General features: G+C 44.4%; 1 protein-coding gene across 6 annotated transcripts in view; it reads left to right on the forward strand.

Moving 5' to 3' along the window:
- ABCC5 (ATP binding cassette subfamily C member 5) overlaps nt 1-12,498 on the forward strand; it is a 2,124,586-nt gene that overhangs the window by 1,413,678 nt on the left and 698,410 nt on the right. For all 6 annotated transcript variants that reach the window (XM_069618835.1, XM_069618837.1, XM_069618838.1 and 3 more), the window contains one exon: nt 3,826-3,979. In XM_069618835.1, coding sequence (XP_069474936.1) covers nt 3,826-3,979 — 154 coding nt within the window. The remainder of the gene's footprint in view (nt 1-3,825; nt 3,980-12,498) is intronic.

The raw sequence follows: 12,498 nt of genomic DNA on the forward strand, positions 1-12,498 counted from the left end.
GGAGCTGCTACCAGCCCATACCCTGCTCTGCGGGCCACCCACAGGTGCCCAAACACGTACACTAGGGGCACAGGGTTGTACCCCCGCCCATGGGTGCCATAAGGGTATCCCACGGGTCCGTTCACCAAACCAAAAGAGAGAGAGCTGCACCGCCAGGAGTCCCACATGAACTCCTGTGCAGAAAACACGTCAGAACACACGATAAAAAGCAGTAAAGGACAAGGATACAGAGGCCTTGTCCCTCCGATGCATTTCCAGCATCACAGTAATATATTACGTTCTTCCTTTTGATCTATTATTTTTAGTTTTACTCCTAAGACTCCTCTATATTCATTCGAAAATTCAGTAGCATCAATTCCGAGGCCTTGTTTGATTATGGTACACAGGCCTCCCGATGGTCTCCCACCATTCACATTTGTAGCTTTCTGTTGTATTATTGTGCGAATATCCCAGAATAGGAGGTCTACAGTATTGGTTTCTTGTAGGCATAATATTGAGTGGTTCTCAATTAACTTTAGGATAGCAGTACCTTGGGCTAGTTTGCGATAACCCCTGATGTTCCATGATCCTAATACGGGATTGAGATTTGCAATAGGTTCAGAGGTCTCTGGGGAAGTCTGAGATACGACTTTCTCCAAAGAGTGGATATAACGGTTGCCCAATTAGTTTTATCAATATTTTGTCTTGTAAGGGGATGTGCTTGTTCATAGGTGTTACTTGTTCGATAGCTCACCCTGTTTTTCTCAAGTTTGTCACTTTCCTTTCTGTTATAGTTTCTTCATAAAGAGGAGCAATCAAAAAGGCCAGACCATTTATTCTTTGTCTTTCTGATCAAATAAGTTTGAAAACAATACGAGAGCTTAAATAGAGAATGCAGCAATTTGTATCTTTTATCAGGAAATTCCATTCTGTCAATGTCTGTACATACTAATGCTTCTAGGTTTGGTATTTCACCTAGAATCAAGAGGATCTTCCTTCTATTTAAGCAGAGCGTGTGCTCTTGTCCATAATTGTGGGTAATCATAATTTTTGGATTCTCAGTCAGATGACTATCTGTATTGTAACCTTGTGGTATTTGATTTTTATTGTTATCTCGATGATTGTTAGCATTTTGGACTATCAGTCTATTTAGGATACTTTGTGTCTGTTTATTTAGATCTGTTATTATTTCATGCCGGTGCTCCTGACAACCAATTTGTGGTTTGTACATCCTCTTAAATAGATCTCCTACATTCAAATTGCTATCTGGGCCATTTTCTATTTTCTGTGCATTCATTGTGTGATGCGGATACTCTACTTGTATTATTTTTCATGTACTTGACAATGACCAGCCAATAGGCTATTTGGGGTCTCACTTTCATTGTGCATCAAGAGAGTGCTGCATGTTTTTTGCTCTTACGTAGCACCTGAATGACTTTCCTGCGTGGACAGGTTCAGTCTTGTAGCCATGTGGGAAATATTTGTCCTTTTGGCATTGTCATCAAGGTTGGTGTTGGTTTGGATGAGGGTACTCTCAGTCCAAGGAGCTCTAAAGATGTTTGAGTGCCAAAGGAGGAGGATGATTTCATATCTTCCAAACCTTTTATAGGAATAGGGAGAGGTTTTTTGATGTGGGTAGTTGCATTGTAGGATCATCTGCTGCATGCTCCCCGTTCCTGACCAAAATTGGTTCTTTTGATGTTTGGCTTCTGTCCTGCTTTTGATGGTGAAGTTCCTCTATTTCTATATTCTTGTCTTTTCTTTCCTGAACTGATGAGAAACTGATCAATTAGTTCAATCTATTTTCTTTTTGATCTGATACACCCGCAAAGAATGCCTTTTTTGCAAATGTTCTTACTGCTATGTTTTTCCTTTTAAATACTTTTTGGTTCTTAGATTTCTTAGTTTGTGCAGATGTGATTTTGTGTCCTTTTACTCTATTTACAATCTTCTCTATTGCACTCAAGCTATCCTTTGCGGGTATCAATGGTTGCAATTTAGAAGGAATGGCTATGTTTTTGTTCATTTCGATGTGATTCTCGATTTCTTCTTGCTGTTCTCGATGCTCTTCCTCTGTATCGGACAGAATTATTATCTGCGGATGCAATGATCTGTGCTCTGTGGAGGGGGCATCCTTATCAATGTGTCAGGATCACGTTGGCCTTTGTTAGGGCCTCAATCCTCAATATTTGTATTTAGTTCAAGTAGCATGGAAGTATGCACTTTTACCTCATCCCAGATATTGTCATATAATGTTACAAAGGAGCGTAGTAACATATTTAGTTTTATAGGGCCTTTGCAGATCGAGTAGTCCAACAGGACTTCACCGGGCCAGACGGAGGAAGGGATGCTGGGCCTTTGCCGGAATCTTCTTCAGATCTTCAGTCGGCTGTTCTACGAGTGATTCTAGGCTCCAATGCTTAAAGGAATCCTCTTCTTATCCAAAATCCTGCATGGAAGCAAGTCCAAGCCCACCGATGGTAAGGATCTGCACCATTCAAACAGCTAGTAGTTGTCCATTCAAGGATATCTATTGGTTTTACTCTTGCCCCACACCTAGACTCACTAACACTATGGATGTGGAGTGGGACCAGACAGCCCCACCCACTTCCTGAGCCACACACATTCAAAGGCATCACTAGCATGTGAAAGCTGCAGCTTTCCCAGGCAAGTACATGACCCTATATGGAATTTCCTGACCTGGCAAAGCAGGAAGAAGACCAAACAACAATATGGCCAAAGAGCAAGCAAAAATCACATTTTAGGGCACTAGGCACGTTTAGTAGCCCTATGCACTAAACACAAATGTCCACACTAGAAATAACGCAAACATTGTAAAAATATAATTGCTGCCACCAGCTTGTCTTTAGGCACTTATAAAAGTAACCAAAACTCCCCAAGTGTAAAAGGCTATGGTGATGTAATGCAGTGCAGTGGTGATCCGTTTGTAAGATGCTGTGTGCAAGGTTAGAAAGTGAGAAGAAAAAGTGAAAGTCCAATGGGAAACATAGTTTCCCAGTCCTGATAGTCTGAAGGTCTGATCAGTTTCCCCATAACAAATGAGCAAAAGGCCAGGGGGGTGACTCTCCTGTAAAAAGATAGGGCAGGTTAAAAAAACAAACGTTTGGGTGTCCATAGAAGTATGGAGGGAAAATTGCTAAAAGAGAAATCTTTCCTAACTATTGTACTCTTGTCCCCCATAAATCGGTAAATTAGTATTAACCAATGTACCTACAAGGGTGGATGAGAGAGGCTGGTGAGAGGAGTCGTTGGGTGTGGGTCCACCAAGGTATGCTCTTCATGCATCAATTTGCAGGGGGAGTTAATTTTTGTGGTGCAAAAGGCTACGGTCATGTCCCAGTGGGGCAGACTCCAATAAGTATGAAGGAAGGGCACTATGGACCAGCACTACAGCAGTCACTATGGTCAGTAACTGTCTCTTTTTAAACGGTTAATCAGCAGATATCTACTAATCAACTTGTTTTGTAGATGTAACGATTTTATGAGGAATTAACAACATACTACTTTGAATCGATTGAAATGTGATGCCCGATTGAAGCTTGTTGGTCATGAGCCTTTGGGAGATGTAAAGCTTTTTTGAATAGATTAAAATCTCTGGTGACTGATTAAAGGTTTTTATGAGCGTTTGTGTACTGGAAACTAAACTGCATTTTTCCACTTAAATATGATAGTTTCTTTTCGCTCCTGTTTTTCTCTACACAGTCACCCAGTGTTGCCTTTGCTCACTCAGCCTTCTTGCTTACTAACTTCAGTTTGACTATTTAAGTTTCTTGCATCGTTCACATCTCCACCTGATAATGTATTTGACCTTTTTGTGTTTTTCAGTGGATATGCGCCTTCCATTCCAGGCAGAAATGTTCATCCAGAATGTCATCCTGGTGTTCTTTTGTGTGGGAGTAATCTCTGGTGTCTTCCCATGGTTCATTTTAGCCGTTGCACCGCTTGCTGTTCTCTTCACAATTCTACATGTTGTCTCTAGGTAAGTTCTTCATTGGGGAACAGGTACAATTTTCGTGGCTCAATTGCTGCAGCCACTTTCTTGCTTGAATGCAAGCATTAAACAACGGCAAGGCTGTCTGAAGGGGGAAGGTAGCAAGCAGTAAAAGCAGCTGGGATGCGTAAGAAAAAATGGGGCATCACTTGGGTCCCCTGTGAAAAGAGGGGGCGGGGTGGCAGGGCGGCCTAACAGGGGGGACAGTCTCCCTGTACCCAGGGAAAGTCGGGCTGCGTGTGCTTGTCGAAGGGCATGCTCAGTGGCCCTAGCAAGAGAACTGTGGGACAAAAAAACAGATAATGGAGAGGGATCGGGAGCTTGGGTAAAGTGGGACACTGGCTGTTGTGGGGTGGTACAGACCAAGAGAACACATGCTAAAGAGTGGAAAAGAATTAGATGACCCCAAATACCTGTTTGAGGATATCTAGGTGACATTTGGTCATTTTGCACCCTCACCTGCCCTTTTGTATGTGCGAGTTGTCCAGCATTAGATCGATGATGGTCATGTGCTTTTCTAAAAAGCACATTTTATGTAGCGATCATGCTAGATTCCTCCTGGTCTAAGCACAAAGATTATCAGTTTTGCCAATTTTAATGGCACTCAATTTCTCAACCTTGGATGTATGGAAGTCTGAGTCAGCGCTGCTTGGGTCGAATATCGGTGTCCTGCAGGCTGGGAGAATAACTCTCTGTCAAGTGGCTTAACTCACAGAACTATTTTATCACCTGTGAATAAGTCTATGCAGTCCACAGGTGGATCTCAATCTTTTACTTTTAATTTTCATTTCCTATTTAGAGTTGCTTTTCCACCCATATTTCAACTCACCACTGGCTTTACAAACTTCTATGCACTTGTCAGCCATTGTAGATTCCTAATCTATGCATCAATTATGACTGGTTGATTCTGCTTTTGCCTGAAATTATTAATCTATAGTACTCCCCTGCCTCGTTTGGTTGAGACATCTTGTGGATTTCAGTCAGAAATGTAATTTATGTGTAAAACCCTGTTTGGAATAGATTGTGTCTTCCCATGTATTCCTCATTTTATGATATTCGTATCCGCCAGCTTCGCTGATTCGGAAAAAAAATTCTCGCCAGAGGGCGCTGTGCACAAGGTCGTGGCGTCGATGTCCCTCGACAGGTTCCGTACCAACGTCACCCTCAGTATAATTAACTCATGCCGAGCCCATTGGCTTCAGTTCCGTTTTTCCGATTGCTTCCCTCTCGTGAATGGCGCGCTTCAAAGTTTTCTTCAAGGAAATGTCGTCTTCTTCCACCTCTTCTACTCCCAAGACGGGGTTAAAAAAATGTACTGACTGCGGATTGAAAATGTCGATTACATACCCTCACTGCGTTTGTCTTTGGTGCCTAGGTTCAGACCATCGAACCGGCAACTGTGGCTCCTGTCAGTCAATGACGAAGGCCCTTTTTGAGAGAAAAGGTAAACTGGCGGTAGGGTGTGAAGCTTCCAAGGCCTCTTAGAAGGCCTTGTCAAAAAAAGATAAAAAGTCGAGCAATTCGAAGGAATCGGATCACTGTAAAAATTCGAAGAGGTCTCATTCACGCAGTAGATCGAGAAGTTCTTCATCTTCTTCATCAAAGAACGTTAAAAGGAGACATAGATCTCCCTCCTCTTCCTCTGATACGTCTACCGAATTGGGAAGATGTCCGACGGTGTCGGATTCCCCAAGAAAATGGGATGATTTTAGAAGGAAGATGATGAAGGTCTTTGAGAATGCAGCCTCGACCCCCTCAAAGAAACCTCAAAAGAGCCAGACCCTGGTCGCTCCGTTGGACGACACAGGGAAGTCAGGAACTACTGTGGAAAGATCCAGTAGTCAGGGTGAACATCGAAAATCTGGAGTCGACGTCAAATCGTCGAAGACTCATTGAGAATCAAGTGTTTCCCCGACACCGACAAAAAAACATAAATCGTCGAAGCCCTCGACGACTTTGTCGGCGACGACAGCTTTGACATCGAAGCCACATGTGTTTTCGACACCTTTGCCGAAGACGTCATCGGTGCCTTTGAAGATTCCTTCTATTCCTTTGACCCAAACTCAAGCACAGAAAAGGAGATTTAATCCTTTACCTAAGTCCAACTTCTTTAAGTCTATGGGCCTCATTACACGGTAGGCGTTAAGGGTTTACCGGTACCGGTAAGGGCACCGGTATCGGTAAACCCTTACCGCCTTACTACAAGTTCCCTTTGCGGGACCCGACCTTAACGGCTGGTTTTACCAGCTGTTAAAGTAGGGTGTCGCAAAGGGACCTCGGTGCTAATTACGGTACCGCAATTTGCGGTACCGTAATTACCACCTTCCCCATTCCCATTATGCCCTATGGGGGCAAAAATGGGAATGGGGAAGGGCCTTGGTGAATGGGGAATTACCGGCCCCTCTCACCTTGGAGTAGGCCGGTAATTCCGCCATCCACCAAGGCGGACACGTTAAAATACCGGCAGCAGCCATGGCGCTAATAGCGCCATGGTTACCGCACAACGTGTAATGAGGCCCTATGTCTTCTATATTTGAAGCGAGTGCCTCAGAAAAAGTAGTTTCACCTTTTGGAGTGCAATATGGTACCAGAGAGGTTCCAGAAGAATTAATCAATCCAGAATCGAAAATGAGAGACCTGTGTGACACCCTTCACTCTGCTAGTGGCATTGATACATCACCAGAGCTAGAGTTTGCAAAACCTGACCCTGCAGAACATGCAGATTCAGGGTACAGGAGTTTGATAAATAGGGTTGTGGAATACATGGGCTGGGGTAGATCCTCACCCACATTTGATCAGGATGATATGACTGATATACTTGACCAGAGCCCCCAGAAGGACCCAGTTCTCCCCTTCCATAGGGCACTTCAGAGAACAGTGGGAAAAAAACTGGGAGGTTCCTGATACTGCTTCTGCAGTGAACAGTAATTTTCCGAAAAAATTCCAGAACTTCGAGTTCTGACCCCGATTACTTAAGGAGGCATCCCACTCCAGAAATTCTGGTTATTCAGGCAGCAACTTTGTCAAGACAAACAGCCTATTCATCTATCCTCCGGATAGAGAGGATAAGGTGGATGCTTGGGCCCGTAAGGTCTTTACCTCGGGTAGCATGGCTCTTATGACTACAAATGTCACCTGTACCCTGGCCTGGTTCACCCATACCCTGTGGGACTGCTTTTCGGTGGCGGCTGATCATATTCCGGAAGGCGAGGAAAGGGAAGGCTTCCTGAATATTGTCAAAGACTGAAAAGAGGCAATGGGGGAATGTCTTCAGTCTGGACTGGATAATGCTGATGGCATCAGCAGATCCATGGCTGCAAGCACTGTACTACACACATTTGCGTGGCTGCGGAGGTCTAGGTTTGCACCTGATGTGCAGGCCAGGCTACTCCACATGCCTTTTGATGGCTTGAGGCTGTTTGGCAGTAAAGCTGATGAAAGCTTAGAAAAACTACAGTCCTCAAAAGCGGCGGCTAAATCTCTTAGCACCTCTATGAGACAGCCTCAGAAACCTTATTCGGGCCTCATCTTCCTGGAGAAGTCGTTCTTTTCGATACTACTCCTCTTTTGGTAGAGGAAGAGGACAGGCCATTTAAAGAAGTAAAAGAAATGTCCCTCGTGGTGGACGTGGAAGAGGTGCGAAACCAGCCTCAGCAACAGCATCTTTGCCTTCAGCCGCTCCTGCAGCCGCCTCCAATCACTCTGAGGCCTTATCACACAAGACCCCGGTGGGAGGCAGAATCTCACAGCATCTGAAAGAATGGCAGGGCATTACTTCATATGCTTGGGGACTGGAGACAGTAGCTCAGGGTTACTGGCTTCCCTTCCTAAAAAGGCCTCAGGACCATCCGCCGGGAACCAACTCTGTCAAAATTCCAGATCCGCTCCTTGTGCAGGACATTTTAACCCTGCAAGAGAAAGGTGCAATAGATCAGGTACCTGTAGCGGAGAGGAACAAGGGTTGGTACTCCCCTTACTTTCTCATCCCAAAGTGGACGGAGGATTGAGACCCATCTTGGACTTAAACTTGAACAAGTTCCTCAGGAAGGACAAGTTCAAGGTGGTAACCCTTTCTCAGATCCTTCAGGCTCTCCAACTCCAAGACTGGTTGGTATCGTTGGACCTTCAGGATATTATTGGACCTTCAGGATGCTTACTTTCATGTGCCAATCCATCTCAAGCACAGAAAGTACCTGAGGTTCGCGGTTGGCGGTTCTCACTATCAGTTTCGAGTTCTGCCATTCGGGCTGACCTCCGCTCCAAGGGTTTTCACCAAACTGATGGAAGTTGTGGCAGCGAGTTTAAGGCGACGACGGATTCACGTCTACCCCTACCTGGACGATTGGTTGATCAAAGCACGTTCTCCCGAACAAGCTCAGGAACATCTGTCAATCACCTGTCACTCCCTTCACAGACTGGGCTTCTCCCTCAATTTCAAGAAGTCCCACATGATACCATCCCAAAAGCTCCAGTTTATCGGAGCAGTCCTGGATACTTCCTCGGGCAAAGCCTCGCCCCATGAGGTGAGAGCTCTCCACATTCTGCAGATGGTAACAAAGTTCCAAAATGCCCAACATCTTCCGGCCTTCGATTTTCTGAGGTTGCTTGGTCTCATGGCATCCTGTATCTTTCTAGTGCCAGAGGCCCGATTGAGGATGAGATCCCTTCAATGGGCTCTCAGGACTCAGTGGTGATTCAGATCTTCTGCAAGTTCCTAGCACAGTTGCTCAAGACCTTCTTTGGTGGGCTTGCAACAACAACATATTCAAGGGAGAATCTTTTTGGCAACCATGGCCGCAGATAACTGTAGTGACGGACTCCTCACTCACGGGGGGGAGCACACACCAACGATCTCACTATAAGCGGTCGTTGGTCTCCATCGGAGTCCAAACTACACATCAACCTGTTAGAGCCGAGGGCACTCAGACTAGCGCTGAAGGGCGTCCTGCCCTCTGTAAAGTGAAAGAATGTCTTGATAATGACAGATAACACGGTGGCCATGTACTACCTCAACAAGAGAGGAGGAGTAGGGTCGCTACCACTGTGCAGAGAGGCAATGCAGCTCTGGTTCTGGGCAATACGAGATGGAATCTCTCTATCGGCAGTTCACCTAGCCGGAGAGCAGAACAAGGCGGCAGACGCTTTGAGCATGCAGAACACAGTGTCCCAGGAGTGGGAACTAGCTCAGGAAGTCCTTCGAGAGATCTTCACCCTTTGGGGAACCCCTCAAGTGGATCTGTTCGGAAGTGTGACCAGTACTGCTCAAGGGAATTTCCTCCAAGAAGAGCTCTAGGAGACACGTTTGTAGTGACTGGGAGTTTCCACTTCCGTACGCGTTTCTACCATTCCCCATGATTCCTCACGTAATCAGGAGGTTGAGAAAGTTCAGGAGAACCATGATCCTAATTGCCCCGGATTGGGCCAGGAGGACGTGTTACCGGACCTTCTGGACATGTCCATCTGCCCTCCAATACGTCTTCTGCAAAGAGAGGATCTTCTCTCGCAAGAGGGAGGTAGGGTTCTCCAACCAGAGGTCAAGACACTCAACCTTCACGCATGGTTTCTGAGAAGTTGAGATACAAGGATTGGGATCTTCCGGATGACGTAATGGAAATTTTGCATTCGGCCAGAAGGCCAGCAACTAAATCCCTGTACCGGTCTAGTTGGAATAAATTCAGTATCTGGTGCAGGGATAAGGATGTGGACCCTTTTCAATGTGGCACCCCAATGGCGCTTTCTTTCCTATTGCATCTAGCCAATCTGGGGCTGCAGATAAGAACAATTAAAGGATATCTGGCTGCGCTGTCCATTTTCAAGTGCTTCTCAGAAGAGGTTTCCTACTTCAAAATTCCATTAATCATTGAATTCCTGAAAGGGCTCGCTAATGTGTACCCTCCAGTCCCTTTTCATGTCCCGGCGTGGGATTTAAATCTTGTACTTAAGTTCCTAACTTGTAAACCTTTTGAGCCTCTGCATTCCTGTCACTTGAGGCTTCCAACATTAAAAACTGTCCTTCTTGTGGCCTTAACATCAGCCCGCAGGGTTAGTGAATGGCAGGCTCTCTCATGCAAACCTCCGTACACTACTTTTCACAAGGACAAGGTGGTACTTAAGGTTAAACCTTCCTTCTTACCGAAAGTAGTTTCTGACTTTCACTTGTCACAAAAGATCATACTACCAACGTTCTACCCTCACATTCCACCAGGGATATGGCTGCTTCTGCAGCTCTGAAGAGGGGAGTCCCTGCAGCGGATATTTGTTCAGCTGCAACATGGGCATCAATGCATACCTTCATCAAGCATTACTGCTTAGATGCTTCTTCCAATGAAGGATTATTTGCTAAGGCGGTACTCCATTCCGTCCATGAGAAAAATAATTAGTACTCCCACCTCCAAAATTACCACTGCTATGGGAGTCTATCATAAGATGAGGAATACGTGGGAGGACACAATCCATTCGAAGAACAAGTTACTTACCAACTGTAACGTTCTTTCGACTGGATGTTCCTCCTACGTATTCCTCATCGCCCCTCCCATCCTACCCCTGCAGTACAGTACTAGTTACACTTCTCTCACACGAAGGGTCTTTCAGTCATGAGGCACGCCTGGGCGTTCCTTGTATATTTCCTCGGAAAAACAGAACTGAAGCACACGGGCGCGGCACAAGCTAATTATACTGATGGTGGTGACGACACGGTACGGAGCCCGTCGAGGGGCATCGACGCCACGACCTCGTGCACAGCGCCCCCTGCAGAGAATATTTTTTCCGAAGCAGCGAAGCTGGCGGATACGAATATCATAAGAAAAGGAATACGTGGGAGGAACATCCAGTCGAAAGAACATTACAGTTGGTAAGTAACTGTCAATATCTGTCTGAAAACACAGTGAATCTTGAGCCATACAAAATCAAAGTCTACATTTTTATAGGCTTCCAAAGAATGTTTCAAATAATATGTCCTCAAATCAAGTAAATTCACACACTCCACCAAAAAATGTTTTAACGTCTCTTTTTGAGTAGCAAGTTGACAGAATCTGCATACATTTCCAGACTGCTCAATTATTTTACGTTTGGCTAAAATGTCTTTTGTTGGCCACAAATTAAAGCAAATTCGCATGGATTCTATTCGGTGTCTAACACCAGGATATCTCAGCATATAGGCCTCCGCTATTCCATATCTCTTGGGTTGAAACGGATTTATAGAAAAATCATGATATTTATTGCATTTCGTTATTGTTTGGCACCAATCCCATTGGAAAAGTTTGGTCTTTACCCTTGCAGGATTCTTAATTAAAGTTACTAAAGTAACTTCTATGTTAGTCATGGTGAGTATAACCAATTTACGCAATTTAGATATACATTTATCCTTGGACGTGAAGATATAGTTGGCTAACGTGCCAACAACCAAAGGAGACTGCAATGCTAGCAGGCATTTCTAAACAAGGCAATAATCTGCCATACATAACGAGCATGTAACGAGTTTAAACCAAGTTCACGTCTCAACCAGACAGTCAGCACACAGTTGGGGAGTTGTAACAATTGACTCCAGAATTTCCCCTCAAAGGCAGACCATATCTTTTATGCAATTATAGATTTATTCTCTGCCACATACAAAACTATAGGAGAAAGTTTTTGTAGGTAATATGTTAAGGCTGGAGTGATGGGAAAACTTCCCATACTTGGTCTGGATGATTCTGGCCTGAGAGATTCCAGTGACTAGCTTATTTTTAACGTGTCACTGAAATGTCTCTCATCAAAGGAATTGGTCGCATTCACACCTAAGTATTATAATCAGATACAGGTTCTAAAAATAAATCATATAGATGCCATCTATAGGTTTTGATGTTATTCTTTTTACCCATGTTACAATGCATGACCTTAGTTTTATCTAAGTTTATGGTCAAATGATTCTCTTGGACATAAATTGCTAAAGCATTCAACAACCTTTGAAGCCCCTGAGGTGTCTTAAACATCATAATCAAATCATCAGCGTATAATAAGTAGATGACAACCTTATTCGCTAATTTAGATGAATCAGTGATGATGTTCTGGAATGTTTTGCCCACTTCTGATATAAAAAAATTAAATAGTACAGAGGCAAGGGTACAACCTTGACGTAAACCTCTATGCGTATTGATTGAACATGTTAGCTTGCCATCAAGTGAAAGTCTCACTTGAATGGTATTTCCAGTGTGTATATCTTTTCTCAGTGACGTTAGGTATGCTGGACAACCCTGATGGATCATTTCTCGATTAGAAGTTCTCTCGAGACAGAGTCAAATGCAGCTTTTAAATCAACAAAAAACAAATACAGTGGCTGCTTTATGCTCATATGATGAGTTAGAATTGAGTTGAGTGTCAGCAAATTAATAGAGGCACCCAGGCCAGGTATAAAACCTGTTTGATACGGATCACATTGGGCGTGGCTAGGTGTCCATGTGTTAAAGTCGCGCAGGATGAACCTTGAAAATATTTTTCCTGGTGCATCTAAGAGGGCGATCACCTATAAT

This window comes from Ambystoma mexicanum, chromosome 10, assembly GCF_040938575.1.
Source record: "Ambystoma mexicanum isolate Mex_15411 chromosome 10, UKY_AmexF1_1, whole genome shotgun sequence".
Classification (NCBI taxonomy): domain Eukaryota; kingdom Metazoa; phylum Chordata; class Amphibia; order Caudata; family Ambystomatidae; genus Ambystoma; species Ambystoma mexicanum.